Below are 20125 nucleotides of genomic sequence, written 5' to 3' on the forward strand. Positions count from 1 at the left end.
ATAAATTATAAGAAGGTGTTAGACTCAGCTGAAATGTAACAAAGTGGTACAGCTGCAAACAGTTTACATAATCATTTTCTTTGCAGGAAAGATGACTTGCTGGCAAATGCATCAGTGGACTGCTCTGCATAGGCGGATAATAATGGGCTTTAACATGTAGTGTAAAGATCCTGATAGCTTCACACACACTCTGCAACATCTGATCGTGGGGGGGGGGGGGGGGGGGGGGGGGGCATATGTGTGGCTCCACTTAAACAAACACAGCTTTTTTTTTTTTTTTTTTACAATAGACTGCAGTGTCTCACTTTGATCTTTAAATACCCTCTAACGTTAAGGCACGCTCATTGGCTTTGATTTTCTTTTTTTTTTTTTACAACTAATGGGGCAAAATGCAGACGCTCCCTTAAACCTCCTCCCTTGTAGCTGTAGTACAGCAGAGAATGCGTGAACACCTATCCTCTCCTCTTTTTATTTTTTTCTCCCCTCTCTCGCTTCTTCCCTCCTCCTCCTCCTCCTCCACCATCTGTCCCTTTCTTCCATTTCATGTGCTCCAGCAATATCCACACCCCTCTCATAGCAACAGCACGCCGCCGCCTCCGCCGCCGCCCCCGCGCCTTGCAGTGGATTTTTTTTTTCCTTCTTCCCCTGGATCTCCGCCTCGCACCATGCAGACGGTCCCTTGGCCCTGCCTGACGGTTCAGTGTTCCCCCCTCCCCCACCAGCCGCGCTCCTGTTTCACTCAAAGATGGCGGCGGCTCTGGAGCCCCTAGTCTCTGGCTGCATTTTCAGGCTTGTTGTTGTCTTCGTTTCGCACCGTTCTGGCACCTTCTCCGCGGCGGCTCGACACCAAATCCCGGTGAGTAAGCAAGCGGAAGCCGGATGAGGGGATATGGGATTCTTTTTCCCCCCTCTTGTTGCCTGGTCCGCGTTACCCGAGCTTCCCTCGGAAGCCAGAACCGGACCAGCGCTAGCTTTCTTGGGGGGGAGGGAGGGGGGGGCTGAGAGAGGCGGCGAGGGAGAGAGGGGTACGGAGGGATGGTGATCGCGGCGGAGGGGGGGAGCACTGAGAGGGAGGAGAGGGGGGGCAGTCGAGGCCTAGCTACTCCGCTCCAGCGGCCTTGTCTTCGCCGCACCGCAGGCTGGAGCGGTACGTGGGAGGGCGGCTGGCGGAGGGAGGAAGTCAGCGAGGCGGGCCGACGCATCAGACGCTCCTCGCTCTTACCGCCAGGCCGCGGATCGCGGGAGCGCTGCGGAATCCGCCGCGGAGATTTCTTCGATTTCTGCACTTGCCCGCTAGCCGAGATGGCCGTCTGCAACTTGCATTGTGCCGTCTTCTCTCGCTCTCTCTCTTTTTCTTGCAAGGCCGCGGTCTCACGTTAATATGTGAATGACACTCTGATGGAGATTGTTCGCTGTGATTTCTGCGGTCTGACGGTTCGTACTGACGGGAACATCCGCCCGATGGGGGGGTGGGTGGGGATGTTGTGGCGATAACCTGGCGCTTCGTGCTGTTTACGTTCGGCGCTCAGCGGGTAACATTAGGAGCACGATCGTAACGTTAGCCCCGCTGCTTAGCCGCTCACTAGCCTGCTAAACAACAGCGCTAAGCGGGAAGGCTTGTTGTCGGGTCCCCGGCTGCCTCCGGCACCGTCACTGAGAGGAGACACCAGGGTCGGAAGCTTTCGGGCAATGCGACACTTTACAAGGCTTTGGCTTATTTATTTATTTATTTGTTTTTTGGTGGGTTAGCCCCCCCCCCCCTGCTAATGTTTGCTAACAGTCTGAGCTTTGACTGCATCATGTTTACGTTAGCAACCCGACCGGCCGAGTTGACGTCTCACTTTTAAGATGAGCTCTAAATCCTGCACTCGATTGTAATGTTTTCACTGTTATTAAATGCTTTGGCTTTCACAATCTGTTGGCTCTGCCCGTCTTAGCCGTGATGTTGTCAGTGACATTCCAATATTGGAAGAAATGCAATAGAATATAATTTGCAGTTTCTGTTCTCTGCTTTGCAGTTTGTTCATAGACTATGGAGAACACGTGTCTGCAGCAAAGCATGCGTTTGCTTTGTTTATATCTGTATGCATTTCAAGCTGAAGCATCTCTTAAAGTTCACTCATGCTTTGCAGTTGTTGGCATGAATTCTTTCCACTTGCGGGTGTGATTTGTTTTGACTTTTCCTGTGAAGCTTCTTTAACCTCTTTGTGTTTCTTGTCTTTCTTGCAGCGGGTTTCAGCCGAAGTTCAACAGGCATGAAGGTGATCAGTGCTGGCTGCTCCCTGCGGTGACGTGTCTGCTGTGAATCCCTGACTTGTAACAGGCTTCAAAAGAGAAAAGGGGGAAGACGAGGGATCGTGGATGCAGCCAGAAATCATAGTCTTCTTGGATGCTATAATCTACCGGACATTTGCTGTGGCGCTCTCGGTTTCATGAATGAAACTATTGGTTCGTGTCCAAGACACCATGCTCGTCTCCTACTATTCTCTCTGAGAATTGGTTCGTTCACCTGCAGCAGGAAGCCGACTGACCCAGAGGATTTTTTTTTTCTTTCTGTTTTGGATTTTTTTCAACAGTCGGAAAGATCCGATTTTTTTTTCCTAACCGTTCTGTCGCTGTCGAGATCTGTTGTGTCCTTTATTGCGCACTGTGGGAGTTTAAGGTTTTAATTGGCTGAAAAGTTTGTCACTCCTCCTGCTTTTGGCCAGGGTTCTTCACCTGGCTGGGAGTGGGTGGAGGGTGGACCAGATTTTCCTGGGTGGAGGGTTGGCTCAGGGGGTTTGTGCTATGATCAGCTGCTCCTTTCCGTGCTGCTCATACTCAGCTTCTGAGGGACTCTCTGTGCGACCCCAGGACAAGGGATAGTCAGCAGGTAAAGGGTAAAGAGGAGGAGGCGGCGGCGCTACGGCGCAGGCCAGGCGTTTCCTTGGCTTCAAGTCCGTATTTTGTCTGAGTGGTTCTTGCAGTAAGGCCCTGCGGCCCCTGCACCCACCCAGACCGCAGCCATGGTCAAACTGGCAAACCCCATGTACACTCAATGGATCCTCGAGGCGATCAAGAAGGTGAAGAAGCAAAAGCAGCGACCGTCAGAGGAGCGCATTTGCAATGCGGTGTCCATGTCCCATGGTCTGGACCGCAAGACCATTCTGGAGCAGCTGGAGCTCAGTGTCAAGGATGGAACCATACTTAAGGTCACCAACAAAGGTCTGAACTCCTACAAGGATCCAGATAACCCCGGGCGCTTGGCTCTGCCAAAGCCCAAAGGAGGCGGCAGCTCTGGAGGAGGAGGCGGCGGCGGCAGCGGCGGCAGCAGCAGCAGCAGCGGTGGTGGCGGTGGAAGCTCACACTCGCATTCGGGGAAGAAGCCGGGACTTGACTGGAACAAGCTGATCAAGCGGGCGCTGGAGGGTCTCCACGAGCCTGGCGGCTCCACCTTAAAGAACGTTGAGCGTTTTCTCAAGTGCCAGGCTGACGTGGCGGCCTACCTGTCGGGCAGCGGCTCCATGGGGCCCGGCATCTTCCACCAGCAGCTGAGGGTGGCCCTGAAGAGGGCCGTGGCTCACGGGCGCGTGGTTAAGCAGGGTCCACTGTTCCAGCTCATCAGCCGGAGCAGCTCCCTGGATGACGGGACCGGGACGGTATCTCTGGAGTCACTGCCGCCTGTGCGGTTGCTGCCACACGAAAAGGACCGGGTAAGTGTCACAAACACACACGTAAAACGATGTGCTGTGACCCGGAACACGAACACACCGACGCAGCGCTTTGTACGCGGATCTTGGCGTGTCACGTAGGTGCGCTTTTTAAATCCGATTCTTTTATAGCCGTGTCGCTTTGTGGCAAAAGTCGAGCTGTTGTAGATCACTGAGCTGAGTTTGAGATCAAGATCAAAACTACGTGAGATGATAAATGAGTGTGAAGCACGGTTTTCTGCTGGAGTCTAATTGATCTGATAAACTCACAGACATCCTGTCCAAGGCTCTTAGACAAGAAATCAAGTGCTTTGTTCATTTATGTATTTAAAAAAAATTTTTTTTTACTGCAAGCAAGAAAGTGAGCCTTAAAGTTGAAAACGTCCTACAATTCTGTTTACTTTTATTTAAAAAAAAATGTGTACAGTCCATGCTACATATAGTTGACTCGCATCATAACAGCTGCTCTTGTGGAAAAGGTTCGCATCTCTCAGCAGGCATCTCCGAGTCTGGCGGAGCATTATCGCTGCTTGCTCAATCTGGACGTACTCTTCAAGGTTGTAATTTACTACGGCGTAGTAAGGTGCCTCACAGTGTGAATGTCGGTTGTGCGTTCTCATCTAGCATATGGCGTAGCGCGTTGCAGGGTTATTTTAGAATTGTCTAAAAACAGCAGGGCGACATTTGTGAAGCCAAACAGATGCCAGCACCTCACTTCAAAGTGGGATGCAGCTCTGATGGGTTCCAGACGATGGCAGTTTGTGTTTTTGAGAAGCTCCGGGTTGGATGGCGCTTCATACGGTGGATGACGGCGTCTCAGGTGTGTGGTGGGGTGATGCTGGCTGCCGGGCCCAGTTTTGAGCAGAAGACGAGGAGTGAGAGGTCAGAGGGGGGGATTCTCATGGCTCCCAGCCTCCTGTGGGGAGTGTGGACCAGCTGCAGGGCTGCTCCCTGTCAGGAACTGTCAGGAGATGGGAGGAAGAAAGAAAGGAAGCGAGGGAAGGGGAGGCACGCAGACTCGCAAGAGAGGTGGTCTGTAGTGGTGCCAGAGGGAGAGGCCCTGGATGACGCAAGCCTCGGGCCTCTCGCACCAGAAAGGGGGAGAGAGGCAGCGACGTAGCAGGAGATGAAAGTGAGAGAGACGGAATGAGTTGGAGTAAGAGAGAGAGAGAGAGAGAGAGAGGCAGACATGCAGGCGACAGAGGAGAGAGGGAACACACCCACTTCTGTAACCTGATCAGAGAGAGCAGCCGACTGCTAACCTCCAGTTGGGAGGGCCAGAGACATGTACACACACTCAAACCTGAGCCCTCGCCGCTGCATACAAAGAAAGCCGAAGAGTTGTAAACACAACACTCGTAACGTGCATCCTCACCCCCAGCAGCACACAAATAAAACTCAACACTCCTCGCTGCCAGACGAGCAGTGCATCATCTGTATGTATCAGACTGGTCCCAACTACTGTTTTGACTGGCTTCTGGTGTTGTCTGGCCCCTTTGTGGGTGTGTGTGGGTACGTGTCTGTCTGTGTGTGTGTGTGTGCAGCCACAGGGGCTTGTGCTAAGGACACACACACACACACACACACACACACACACACACACACACACACACACACACACACACACACACACACACACACACACACACACACACACACACACACACACACACACACACACACACACACACACACACACACACACACACACACACACACACACACACACACACACACACACACACACAGGAGGATTAGCCTAGAGAGCAGGCTGCAGTCACATGGGGTCTGCCTGCCTAACACAGTGACCTGCTTGGCTGCAGATGGTCCACCTCTTCAGACAAACGGAGATCAACCTCCTCCTCTGACTCAAAAACCAATAAAGTGAAACACATCTCTCTGTGAGAGCGAAACAGTGTTTGTGCCGAAGTACAATTTCTTTCACGTTGCTTTATATTGCACAGTCGATTTTTTATTTATTTATTTATTTCAAAATTTTCACATCATCATGTAAATATTAGCAGAGTAGCTGCTGAAATCAACGTGTTTTGGAATATGAATAATGGCTTGTTAGGATTGTTTTGCTCTTCAAGTGGCTCCTCCTCAGGCGAGACATGGAGAAGCCGCTGCAGCAGTCAGGAAGCTGACATTCACACAATCCTGTTTACCGTCCCTACCTTTTCCTCCTTGTGATGACGCTTTGATATATTCTCCTGCACGGCGATGTTGCTGCTTGCTCAATCATGTGTGGCTGGAGTGTTTTTGATGTATCTCTTCTACTGGGTCTGTGCGAGTGGCACATGCGTCAACGAGATAAAATTGTGCACGAGAGACGGAGACGGGTGTTGCATGATCACTCTCCTTCCTCTCGCTACTTTTCCACCGCATCATTGCCATGCTGCCCCGCATGATTGCTAGCACTTATGATTTCCCAAGGAAAGGGCGAGAGAGCGAGGGAGACCGTGGGGGGAGGAGGGAAAATCAAAACAAATGGCTAAAGCACTAGCTTTGACCCCATTTGTGGGGAGATTTGTATACTCAACATGCTGCTGTTTGCATCAGGGCGTTCCATTCAAACGGGATACCCAGACCCTATTTTTGTCCCTCTGTCTCCCCCCTCTCACCCTAATAGGGTGCCATTGCCAGGTCATGAAGGGGGAGTTGCATGGGGGAGAGAAGTCATCCAAGGGTCATGGATATATAGATGGCAAACCTCATTGCCTCCCCGAGCGCCCGTTAGCAGTATGAGGCTACGGCCATTAGGTGGGGATGGGCCTGACACCCAGCCTTTGTGTGTGTGTATATATATATATATGTATGTGTGTGTGTGTGTATCGTTGTGTGTGCATGCGTGTGATGCTCATCCCGTCATAATAGGCAAGAGCAATCTTGCTGCCCTGCAGTTGCCCTTTCCTCAACAGCTGGAGCGGGGTGAACCAGAGTTCTTGATGTTGTCGCACGGTGTCACGGCGGGGACGTGTGAAAAAGGACTTGTGAACAACATCATTTGCCCACCTAATTGCCCCTCAGGGATGGATAGTTGTTTTTTTTTTCTGCTTCTGACACACACACACACACACACACACACACACACACACACACACACACACACACACACACACACACACACACACACACACACACACACACACACACACACACACACACTGGTGTTTTGATTCCACTACAAAATGTCCCAGTGACCCCTTAATAGGATCTGCTAACATTAGCAACCTACAGCTAATGGTTGTTTGCTGTTAGCGGTGGTCGGGCTGCATAATTGGATGTTGCTAATAATGAACTATAATGAATAGATTTATCCACTCTACTTTACCCACATTGAATCGACCCCCTCACCTCTCTCTCTCTAACTTCACACGCATTGACCCTGCTTGTGTTTGCTCAAGGCGAAGACACCACATATTGTTACTCAGCAAATACAAAATATGCCCCGACGTTGATTGTATGTCCCAGTGTACGTATGTATGGATGAAGGCACCCTTGGGTTAGCTCTGCGCCACAGGAACGCTCCTGAAATGACAAAGTTTGGTGCTATGAAACATTCTCCTGTTGATCCGTTGTGGGATTTTTCTTGAATTTCACATGTTGAACCTGATGAATTCCTTCAAGGATTGTGTATTGCAGAAAGGCTTTATTTCTGGTTTCTATTTCCTTGACATGCATCACTTGATTCCATTTTGCCAGAGCTCTGGCCCTGGTGGGCCCGTTATTAGTGTCTAAAGTTATCAGAGGCCCGTTGCACTTTCTGATGGAGCCAGCTTTCACCTCGTGCTTCATTGCTGCCACAACTCCATTTCTTGTTTGACACTTGGCAGTGCACAACCGGCAGGGAAATGGAAAAACTGTTGCACTTTAGCCTGTTTAAAGGGTCAGTTCACACAACGATCAATGGAGTTCTGGAGATAAATTTGAAATGTAATGGGAAAATATCATACCGCGTTTATCATCGGCAGAATGAGCATGGTTCTCGCTTTTCTTAGTGCGTTGCAGGGGTGTCAGACATATGGCACGGGACCAAAAACTGTCTGCCAGAGAGTCTGATTTGGCCCATGTTATAAACTTTCATAGTGCCAAGATTAGGAAAACATTAACCACATTTTTGCAATAAAAAAATACTCTATTTTATTTTCTCAGGTTGAACTGAAAGAAGTGAATATAAATCAGTACTGCAATTAGAGCTGGGAGACCAGAGATGGAACCATGAATGATTCCCACCTTATTGCTGCAAATACGGCCTTTGCATTCAAAGCCACACTGTGGCAGTGCCGTTGTGAACACATGCACGCTTAAGGCTGCAGAAAACATGCAATCTGAGAAGCAACAGGTTTTCACCTGAAGAGAAACTCTGTAGCATCTGTTTCAAGGCTTTCAGCTGATTGGCCTTTCTGTGCACCAAAACCAAGGGGAAGTGTGGAACTATTATTATAGTGTCATTCTTGTTCACTTCAGATCAAAGTGGGCTGTTTGTGGCCCCGTCACTAACACAAGTGCTTCATTGATACAAGATTCTAAATGTTTCATTTTTGTACCAACTTGGGCAGTGTACACACTTCTGCTGTAATTCCCTTATCCGGTCCCAAGATAAAAATAAAAATTTTCCCCATCAGACTTAGAAATGTAAACAAAACGCATGCATTGACGTATATTTCAGCACATCTGATACGGAGGCCCAGAGCCTCCAAGGAAGCAAGTTTAGAAACATTGCTCAGGTTATGTGATAAAGTTCTTTATTTGTACTTATTCTTGCTGCACAGGCTGATCAATAATGCTGGGATGAGAGTGTCACAGTGCATTGTAATTCTCAGAGAGGCATTTTGTACATGCCAAGAATACACTGGGTAGCATTTCTCGAGTGTCTGAAAGCTGTCAACTGCAGTGCACACGCGCTACAATGAGTTATAAGGATGTGGAGCTTCTGAAGTTCATCGTGTCTCATGTTGAGTGTGTTAGGTCTTTGGTGTGAGTGTTGTGTTAAGCCTCCAGTCGAACTCCACCTCAAGGCATTGAGAAACAGTCTCGCGCTTGTTTGTGTGCTTGGCTTCAAGAGGCAGGACACAAATTGACAAGGGATGGATGTTCGCTGTTAAAGTTGCTTTATCAGAGCAAACGACACCATTTCTCCCGAAAACTACAACAAAGACCCCATTTACATGACATTTTCAAGTGAAAACGGAAAACACATTCAGTGCATCACATGAAAACGCTGCTTATTGACTCGTGGCCCTACAGGACAACTACATTTTCAAAGTTTCTGTAAATGGACATTGTTTTCAAAATATTGCTGTGTAAAGCCAAAACTTTGCTGAAATGAAAATGCAAAAACAATGTGTTTTTATGCAAAGTTGTTGTTCAAACGAGACGTAAAATGATCACCAGCTGTTCTTGTGAACAGATGTTCTGGGCTGTCCCTCAGTTGGATCATCCTCCAACTGAAAGACTGTGGGTTCAATCCTCCTGTCAATGTGTTGAATGTTCCTTGAGCAAGACACTGAGCCCTGAATTGCTCTCGGTGGTGGTTGGGTGCCTTGTATGGCGGCCATCATTCTTCTTCCGTGACTTGGTGAATGTAACTGTGGAAAGTGCTTCAAGACAGCAGTGAAACAAATGTGCCTTAAAGGTAAAGTCCATGTACTGTGTTTAGTATTCATTTCTATTGGAACTAATGAGCGGATTAAAACCTTGTGTATAACTTTACAGAATATGGAGCAAAGCTTTTTATTTTTAAATAAGATTTATATATTGCAGAGACTTTATAGTTTTGATCATTGTTACACTAGCGATGCCCCTCCAGCAAAATATGTCCCTTCTCCACATGGGGTCAAATGGTTTTCTCAGCAGTCTAAAGGAAAAGTTTCATTTTGTTGTTGATGGAAAAAGTGCAGAGTGCTCTCTGCCGCTCCAGTGGATCTCAAATAAACATGATGCCACTGTGCTGAAGGTCTTCCCCTGTGACTGAGCAGCTTAAAGTGCCTCTGACGCCAAAACATTTGTGGAAAAAAGCAATACAAAATAAAACAATTTTTATTATAAAAAGTTTTTGCCACACTGTCGTCATCTGCAAGTAAAAACTACGGAAAACGAGTGAAATGAAGTGGTGATTCTTGATCTCTGCCCATTGAGCTTTCTCAGCCTCCATGTTGCTGTGATGTCACAGCAGAACCAGGCTCAACACGCAGCGGCAGATGCACAGGAAAAAGAAGAAACGGAATATATTCGTACATTTCACACTGTCCAGCAGTAGATGAAGACTTTTTTAAAGAAGAGTATGAAACAGTGTTGGCGGGAGCGTTGGAGGTCAGACCGAACAGATTTGGGGGAATATTGACGATCGACCAGCTCCTACGGCTCAGTTACCGTGGGAGACGACAGAATAAAGACTGTAGCTCTGATCTGGTAATACATGTTCCACTCACCAAGTCCTGAATCCACAGAGTCCACAGCCTCTCGCCTCACGGCCAGAAGGTCCCAGTTAAAAATGAAAAAAAGTCCTGGTGCAAATCCCGGCAGAAGCCTTTCTGTGTGAAGTGTTCATGTTTTCCTCCGGTACTCCGGTTTACTCCGATAGTCCAAACAACCTGCACCGGTTTAGCTCCTCCCAGTTGCAACACACCTGATTGCAATTAGGGGTTCGTCATTGGGCTTTTTCACAGCCTTGGTGATGACATCATCATTAGATTCAGGATATGCTGAGAACTAAAACATGCAGGACAGGGGCCCTTGAGAACCAGGGTTGGAGACCTCTGGTCTACACCGTATAGTGGACGATCGACTACACAATCCACTGAAGTACACTACTATATGTCTATGTATTCTATACATTGTGTTTGCATGCTCAGAGAAGGCGCTCTTCCTGCTACGTCACTTCCGCATTCCTCTCAGGCTCCTACCTCCGGCAGAGGGTTGACTTGTCAACAGTACAAAATTCGATAAAGCTGTGAATTCCAGGGGTCATCTAATGAAGGCAAATACACCTTTAACTGTTGTTTTTCAAAGGAAAATTATTAAATTAACATGCGATATGATGTCATTGGCACTTTAAGTTGCTCCAGGAGCAGCTGCAGACAGCTGTGCGTCCACAGAAACTGCATTAGCAGTGGTGTCGGCACCCATGGGGAGCAGTTACCTGGAGCTCACCGGGGGCTGTGACGCCGATGGCATTTGGCACGGGAAGTGGAGCTGTGTGAGATCTTGCGTATGGCTAACCTCACCACCCCACAAATAGAGCCAATGTGTTGAGCAGCTGTGGAAGTGACGGCTGGAGCCCAGCCAGACACACTCCGTTTGATGCTGTGATTTAGCTTTGTGCGTCCTCGGTTTTTAATGTGGGGGGGGGGTTGGCTGCACGGGGGGGTGCTCTCTGGCACGATGCAGGGTCCTCCCTCTGGCTGGTGGGGATGTCGCACCAAAGTGTAGACCGCTTGTTTTGCAGCGATTGCCTTGCTAGTTGGTCTGCAGGGATTTCAGGTTGCAGATGCAATATTTACACTTATTACCTCCCGTTTGATGGATCCATGAGCGCTAACAGGATGATGCAGTAGCGTGGTGTGTGTGCTGGCGACTCGCGCTGAGATCATCTAATGATTTTGGGGGGGAAAAGTGCCATTGTGTTTGTGTGGTGCCTCTGCCTGCACGACACATTCTGTAACAGTGATCAATGAGTTTGTGTTGGAGGTAGGGGCGGCCATAAGGGAAGTGTGGTGGTGGGGGGGGAGAGTTTGGGCGCCCATGTTAATGAGATCCTTGACTTGAGACGAGACAAGGACAACAGCATCGCTTTGCTTCGTTTTCTCTTCTCTCCCATTGCCTTTGATTCTTTCTACCCCCTCCTTCCCCATTCCACCTTTCGTCTTTCCTCTATTGTTCTCTCTTTCCTGTCTCAACCTCTTGTCCTCTGTCTCTGGACAAGAGAAGCAAGTATATAAAGGGGAAACGAGGCCACCTCCAGTTGTTCTCTATTATCTCTTGGTATAATGTATCGGATAGTACAGTGCGTCATCCCACGTATTCATTCAGCTGTTTGAAAGCAAAACTAAAGATCTAGCAAACACTGAAGCACAATGTGACGAGATAAGGAGCGTGTTTGACAATACTGTGGCTTAGTGATCCATAAAACATTGGTGGGTGTGTCTGCTGGGCCAGGATAGTGCGTTTCCACCTGTCCGTTTGTGCTTAGGTGTGTGTGAAAAGCGAAACCTGTTACTTGTGTGACAGGTTTCTGTCGCGTAAAGGTGAAGCCTTAACAACACCTTCTGAATCCTGCTCGTTTTCCCATGAGCTCCTCCGAGGCGCCAAGCAGCCTTTTGTTTTTTTTGTTTTTTTTATATATATTCTCTCCACGAAGAAAACACAAGTCTTTGCTAAAGCACCAATACAGAGTGTTAAAATAGATCCGCGCGAGCACGCACCTCAAAGTTGAACGTTGGCCATGACACTTGAGTCAAACAGCCAGTCGATGTAAGAAATTTCTGGAGCATCGCTGTGGTTGTGCGAGTGGTCCTGGCAACCAGCGCTGGCTGAGTTAGAAAAGGCTGAAACGTGGAGGAAAAACGGCTCTCAGGAGAAATTTGAGGATTGTGTTTCTCAGTTCCAATATCCCTGTCATGAAGGGAGGATTAGCTTTTCATTTTTTAGTATCTGCTGGGGATTAATTTGCAGTGGCAGAGAGTAACTGAAGCCTCGCTGCAGCAGGCGTCTTGTGTGGAGAGGCAGTTCGCACACTGGCTCTGTGCTCGTGTTTACTCGAGCGGGAGCAGTTGACCTCCTCCAGCGGGGAAGGGGTTAAGCGTCAGGAATGATTGAGGTGTTGGTCGCACGCAGGCTGCTCAGAGGACTGCTGCTGCAGATTTTCTCTCTTTCTTTACGCTTTCCATTTCCTTCCCTCTTTTGCCCTCTGGATTGTTATTTTTGTCCTGGTGCCGTCTTCGCTCTCTCTCTCTCTCTCTCTCTCGCTGTCTCTCTACACACCTCGTCTTTTGTTGCTTCTTGTGGCTGACTTCCATTTCTCTTCCATGAATTTTTTGGTTTGTTTGGTGGAGCACAGCCATTTTCTGTTTAGTTTTCTTCGAGGATTCAGATCCTGCGGAGATTTGTCCTAGTCTCTCAGTCACACTGGTTTCTCCACCAGGTGCATTCATACAATCAAGTGTGATCAAACTGAGGAGCTCTGCCGTTAATGCTTCCTCATTGGACACGTTGACGACACTTCATCCATTCAGACAGTCGCTTGCTGTCGTGTTGAGCTGAACTGCTTTTTGTTAAACAGATGTGTTAATGGCGTGAACAGAATATTGGAAATGCCTTAATGAAAAACAATCCTCCTGAACACTATAGATGCACGCCATCACTTGCCTCAACCATCAAATGTGTTGGCTTGTCGGCAATAGAACTGTCAGTCGGTTGAACCACTGCAACTACTGATCAGGGTTTGAATTGTGAGTAAGCATTCCTGCGTGAGTAGACAAGTTTAAAAAAAAAAGCAAAATGTAAAGTTATGATTGGATCAATGTACCCTTGCAAAGCGTTTTGGGAGTGCTGTCATTTGGAAAATGTAAATAAAGGAGGATGTAATCGGAACAAAATTGGCACCTGCGCCCTCCTTTGGAGAAATGTCAGCCACAATCCACTCTGGCATTTGGGTATTACCACGGAATACCAGCAGTGTGATTCATGCTTATTCTAACTTGGTATCATTTACCCCCGAGACGCTGCCATCCCACCCGGTTTCACAAGATAATGCACGCTCATGCAACAACCACAACTCACAAGATTTGCTTCCCCGGACACATGGTGCAGTTCTCAGCAATTTTCAAAGTGAAAATGGAAAACTTTCATTGTGATCCGGGCGTCCGTTTACATGACTGCGGTGCTGGTGAAAGTTTTCGAAAACACTCGCCATTGTTAACGCTTATAACCATTTGCTGTTGGCGCGCTCTGTGGCTAAATGAAACTGTTGCCATTTTCAGTGATTCTGGCGTTTTCATGTAAACGCAAAGCTTCAGAAATCAACATGTGAAAACGGTGCGTTTTCACTGATGCATTGAAGGTTTGAGACTCGTCTTAAAATTGTCATTTCTGTTGAGTTGGCAGAGAAATGGGATTATCAGAATCGACCCTAATCAACACCGCTGCACACGACCCCAGAAATGAACATGCACTTAATTTAAACCTCTCAAGTGAACGTCAGTTTTTGTGAATATAAAAAGTTAAGGAAACCTGTGGAGTACATAAAACCGCTGCATGTTTACCATCTCATGGTATTATGGAGAAGTTATTGTAGTAGTAGATCTCTTTTTATACAAATATTCACTGGGGAGCCCCGATTTTCTTCCTTGCGTCTCCCGTGTCTCCATCTACGCCTCTTCACTGGTAACTTTCCATGGTCCTTCTCTCTCTGTTTACTTCTCACTCTCCTCCTCTCTCCCCTATGTTTCCCTCTCTCTTCCCCAGTCCCTGTGCTTGTTACATGGGTAAGGTGTCGCAGGGGGTGCTGGAAGCAGCCCCAGTCAGGAGGAAATGAACCCAATAAATCAAGCCCTTGTCCCCGTCTCCCTCCCCACCAGGACACACTGCCTCCCCAGCTCTTTGCATTGCAGTCGAAAAAAATCTTTTCCCACCGACTTCGGCGGGCGTCTTGTTGTTTTTTTGTGCCTCGTGAACAAAAGATTAGCATTACAGGGATAATGTTGCGGCCTTGTTTGTGTGAAAGCCACCACTTGCTGTGAGATGTATAGTTGCGTTGTGGCGAAGCCAACATTTCCCACTATCAAAGGTCTGATCCCGTCCTGCCGCAGAGCTGCTGGAGGATTCCTCCAAAACACACCGGCGTGCTTCAAGCCTCCAGCCCCCTGAATGAGCTGTTATCTAATGTAAATATATGCATTGTCAAGATGAGTGTTTGCCTGCTACGTTGCCTCACAACATTGTACGCGCGCCTTTATTAAGTGTGAACAATGAAAAGCTGTTTTTCCGGCATACCTGAAGCTCACCGCGCGCTTTGATTTTACACCAGAGACGCTTCGCTGTGAAGTGTTTTCAAGCTCCCGTCGTTTCGCGTCGCCAGAAGATTTGCCTTTATTGCGTCTGTGAAACATTCATCTGCCACAGTCCTTTTCTGCTTCCTGGTGTTTTCACTTTTCATTATTAGTAATATGAATAGAATTTGTGCGGAGCAAAATAACAAGTGAGGCTAAATGAGAACTATCACTGCAGAGGTGTCTAAATGGAGCAGAAATGTACAAAGGCTATGTTGCCGATCTGCGCAGATCTCTGAGAAAACGGGCCTTAATGATTTCTCACACAGATTGTGCTTTCAGTTTGTTTCATTTTGCAGGTGATGGGCAGTAATTAAACAACAGCGTTGGTGTGTGCTGCCGCTTGCGCCTGCCATCACTAAATTGGATGGAGTTAGAAGTGTTGGTGATGGGAGTTGTCCAACAACAACAACGATCTAAATTTGTTGAAGTAAATAAAAACACTGTATTGTAGATGAGCTGTCAAAATGCCAGTACTGAGAAAATGAGTGCCACAGAAGATATTAAGAAAGGATAGCAAGACATAAAAGGTACCAGTGGTAAATATGATTGGAAAACTTCACTTGAGGAAGTGCGTCTCAGCAAAGTGACAGCAAACCGCTTCCGCTACCGTTGGACTTTCACCTCCTTTTTTAAAAACCTTGAATTTGGACACGATCATAAACGATGCTTTCAGGGGTTTTAGGTCACATTCTACATGTTAAGTAGGGGTTGTCGTTTATTCTGAGTAATAAAACTGAGTTTCACCAGGAAACCAGTTAGAAATGAATCAGAATGAGACCATTCCTGTATGCATGTTTTAATCTGTGCAGCCGTGTCCCATTGACTGTATTTTACAACAGCGGTTTAAGTCTGTCTTTTTATAAATGTCTGTTTTTGAAACATAGGAAAATGCCTCTTCCTATGAACAGCCTTTGTTTTTGCAAAACCATTATTGTCCCTCCCAAATATGAGCCGTCTGTACAGCATCATATTCCACGTTTATGAAGGCAAACGTGCGAAGATGCAATCTGTCATGTGCCTTGTCAATGTATCCTCTCTCGTTTTTACACCCAGAAAACTCCTACAGATTGTGAAACTTTAGCAATGTTCACTACTTGACACGCTGTAATGTGAACTTCCTAAACTTGCCACTGCAAGAAGCCAGCCTCCACTAATGATGTTGCAGTGTTACCTGTCATGGCAGGAAGTGGACGACGCTTCATATACTTCAAGTTTGATCAGATGTCAGCTTGCTTGCTTGTTATGGCGGCGTTCCTTCCTGTTTTGCTGCATTTCGATTGGTTGATGAGTACCAGGCAGTGGTGCGGCGTAGTGATTCAACCATCATGGGACTTTTAACGCTGTCGGAAAATGATTGCGAGCTCGAACCCGCCGTTGGAACTTGGATGACTGATCCACATAAATCCATAGGTTTTAAGTCTCCCAAAGTGGAACTTTTTGAAAACGCTCCGCCTGCATCTCCGTGGGGATGCTATTAATTTAAAGCCCCGGCTGTGTTTGTCAGCGTGCGTCTTCTGCCACGTTAACGTCCCTTTTGCAGAAGCGTGCCTGCAGCGTGGGATTTCTGCGTGCGTGATTCAGAGAACGCATAAAAGTTTGGACTGATGAAAGCGTGCCACTTTGGTGTCACCAGATCTCTTCCACTTTGTGTTGGAAGCTCCCACGCGGCCGCCGGCGAGCGCCAGTCCAGATGTCATGTGAGCGCTTCCTCGCCAGCGGCTCTCTCTTTGCCGCTCCGCCACGAAGCGGCGAATGCGGAAGCGACAGATGTCGTTCGCTCCGTGGTTCCCGTCTCAGCCGAGGAAGCCTTCCACTCCTCCAGAGTGTCCATCACCAGCGTTCTTCTGACACACTCGGTCCGGAGGACAGCGCGCTGCAGGCTGGCTCTGCCACACTTTGGCTTTTTCCCTCTCCCATGAACATACTCGACTTCAGATTATACTCGGTGCCTTGGAAATGTTCTGGTACACTTACACAGTACACTTGCTGATGATTTACGTGCAGTGTTTTCATTATTTCTTCTTGATCGATGGCAGCAGAATCTGTTCAGAGTTGAAGATGATAACCCAGAATCACATGGTACTTTTTGAGTCAACTGCATAAAAGCCACAGGTGGATCTTATTTCAAGATGTGGTTGACTGCTTGCATCAATCAGTGATTATTTATTTATATTCAGAAAACCTAAATAATACTGTCTCCTGGCGAATATTTGTATTCATTTCTTTTGTCTCAGTTGCATGTTAGCATCTCGGTGAGTTCCTCTGCAAAACATCTGCATGAGTTTCTGTCGGTCTCTGCCTACAAAATCACTACAAATGACCACCATCATCAATGATATGAGAGCTTCCCTGGTCCAGTTCTGGCTTTCCTGTGTGACGTTTGCATGGTTTACGGCGTGGTTTATGGTTTTCTTAAGGTTACGCCCTCTCACTTTCCAAAGGCGAGTGTGTTGGTTAAATGTGTGACTTTGAAAATACCTCGTGTGATTATCTTTCTGTCTTAATCTGGTAGTCAACCGGTGTTTTAAGGATACCCTGATATCTGCTCATTGTCGGCCCCCATGACTTTTATTTGCCTGGACCAGGTGGAGAAAATAAACAAGACCAACACATTTTACAATTGTTACTGTCTGGACATGATTTTCACAGTGTTTCTGTGAAAACACGAAAGCTTTCTGTAACAAACATGCAAAAGCAATGCATTTTAACTTGAAGCATGTAAATCACGCCTTCACCTATTTTCTCCTCACTAGAAAGTTTGTATTTCCGTAACTTCAGTTTTCAAGACTGCAAAAGTGTCAACATACTGAAGAAGAAACACACTTTGGGAGCTCATAAGTTTATTTGTCTTTCTGCCCCCTTTCATTCTGAAGTATGGAAACTGTTTTTTGTCGATTGGATTGTTAATTTTTCCTTCTGTCAGTGAATGAAATAAAACCAACTGAAGAAAAGATGATGTATTTACATCCAGCATGTTCACAGCCATTGATCTTGCCCACACATCAGTAGGACATGGATCTTGAAGGAGTGAATCAGAAATGCATCTGGATTGCTTGGAGACATATTTTTGTCCTCAGAAACTTTACTTTGTCATCTTCCAAACCAGAGTGGGAAGAGCTTTATGGCTGGAGTGGCGGAATTTTAATTGAGTCTTTCTCATTCTGTCAGATTGCTCTATGTGGGAAAACAAAATGTGCGCCTACAAATGACTGCCGGTGTTCTTTGAGTTAGAAGTAAGCCGGTCCTCCCCCTCAGGGCTCCCGGGCTGCACAAACTTTGAAAGCGCTCCACTCCTCTCCTGTGTTTGCCTGTGTGAAGTGCACCTGCAGCGCTCAGGGGACGTGATCTTTCAGCTATTATTTGACACGCAGGTCGCATTTGATGTCTGGCAACATGTTAAGCGTTTCGTTTTCCCGGACAAAAACACGGCTCAAGTGTGTGTATTTGTGTGCGCCGGCGAGATGTTTGTCTGACTCGCACACCTGCTTGTGGAGGATATCGCTGAGAGATTGATGGAGCCCCAGAACTGAACGTGTGAGGGCGTGTTTGAGGAGAGGTGTCAAAATGGGAGACGTTGCCGTGGAGCTAAAAGCCTCAGTGGAGATCCGAAGCTTCGGATCAAACGGCTCAGGAGTCGGCGGCGGCTTCTGCAACGTGACACGCCACATAAATTATACACGTCCGCTCGTCACGGCGACTCTCGCGCTCTTCACCATCCTAAAGTGTCACACATCCGCCCGCTCCGTGGCGTCGTCGTGAGTTCCAGCGCGGCGTCGGCTGGCTAATACACACAGCCGCAGTCATTCCCTGTGACAGGAGACACAAGGCCGCTCTGTTGTTTCCATTTGTACAATGAAGCCGTTAAATTGACTGACAGTCTCAACTTTTCTCCCCCCCCGCCGTCCGTCCCGTGCCCTCCTTCTCCCTCCTCCAGCCGGTGGCAGAGCCCATCCCCATCTGCAGCTTCTGTTTGGGGACCAAGGAGCAGAATCGTGACAAGAAGCCGGAGGAGCTCATCTCCTGTGCCGACTGTGGGAACAGTGGTGAGTGTTGGTTTGCATCAGAAGGTGGAGCATTTCCCCTGAGCCGTTGCCGTTATTGCTACAGGCACTCGTACTGGTACTGGTGGAATCTCCGGAATCTCAACCACTTGGCATGCACACCTTTAAACTATCCCCGACACTTATTATTTGTTTGTTTATTTTAGCTGTCTCACTTCTCATTGACACTTTAACCACAACGTCAGCGTCAGCTCCACCTCTGCTTCCAGCTCATTGTTCCGCCGCCAGACTCCACCTCTGCAGATCAACCTCTCTCACTTTCACTTTCACTTTCACCAGTCACGCTCGTCTCTTCTCAGTGCTTGAACATTCACATTAATTTGCCACTCTTGGATGTACTTCAGCGTCGTCAGCAGTTAAATTTACACTTGAACTTCATTCACTGCACAGAGAAACTTTCCCGTTCATTCGACTCAACATACTGTCAAGTTTTGCTGGGAGAGTTTCTTGAGCAGTCAAATAAAAACTCCTTTAATCTTTTTCGGTTGTAATTTATTGATTAGTCAGGCAAGTATTTAGTTGGCTTTTAAATCTCAATTCTAAGCTTCCACTCATAGAATAGCAAGCAGGTTTTAACATGTATTAAAAGCAAAGAAGGTCTTAATCCAGCTGAATAAGCCAACAGTTAAAGATACACATTAGTTGTACATGTTGTATGTGAATCATGCACGACACAAAAAGATCATTTTACACAACATTCCATCCAGCTGTGACTTAATAATCTCTTCCTCACACCTCCAGCTCCCCTCAGTCTCTTTGTTCCGTTTGGGGTGTTTTTTCCTGCCATATACGCTGCCATAATAACCTTTAAGCTTTAAAACGGACTGTTTTTCTTTGTTGTGATGTTCGTTGTACCTGATGAAAATGTCTACATTTCCACTCAACCAATCAATGACAATGGAAAATTGCTACAGTCGCAACATAAAGCCAATTTTATTGAAACATTCTTTTGCCAAATACAGTGAAATATCAAAAAAAATAACAACAACAAAAAAAACAAAGTGTTGCATGGTTGTTTGTACAAACTCCCTCTGACGGCATGGCTCATGTAGTTTGCTCACAATGACCGGGAGTGTTGTGTTGTGTCCATTAATCTTAAGACATTTCTTTAAAAATCACCGTTTGAAATTGTTTTAATTTGAACTGGAGCCGCTTGCCGTATGTTTTTGAATGAACCAAATAATTGTTACAGCTTTTGATCCATTTAGTGCGACTCTGATGATCAGAAATATTTCGTCATAAGATATTGTCTGATTGTCCTGACGTTGGGGGAAAAGCATTCCTCTTTGGGAACAGGACTGTCTTGTTTGCTTCTCCTCCA

General features: G+C 47.1%; 1 protein-coding gene across 1 annotated transcript in view; it reads left to right on the forward strand.

Moving 5' to 3' along the window:
* The first annotated feature begins 749 nt into the window (after window positions 1-749).
* kat6a (K(lysine) acetyltransferase 6A) overlaps window positions 750-20125 on the forward strand; it is a 33214-nt gene continuing 13838 nt past the window's right edge. The window contains exons 1-3 of the mRNA XM_080498844.1: window positions 750-856; window positions 2230-3692; window positions 18678-18786. Coding sequence (XP_080354970.1) covers window positions 3006-3692; window positions 18678-18786 — 796 coding nt within the window. The 5' untranslated portion in view covers window positions 750-856; window positions 2230-3005. The remainder of the gene's footprint in view (window positions 857-2229; window positions 3693-18677; window positions 18787-20125) is intronic.

The sequence above is a fragment of the Blennius ocellaris genome (genome assembly GCF_963422515.1).
Source record: "Blennius ocellaris genome assembly, chromosome: 7".
NCBI lineage: Eukaryota > Metazoa > Chordata > Actinopteri > Blenniiformes > Blenniidae > Blennius > Blennius ocellaris.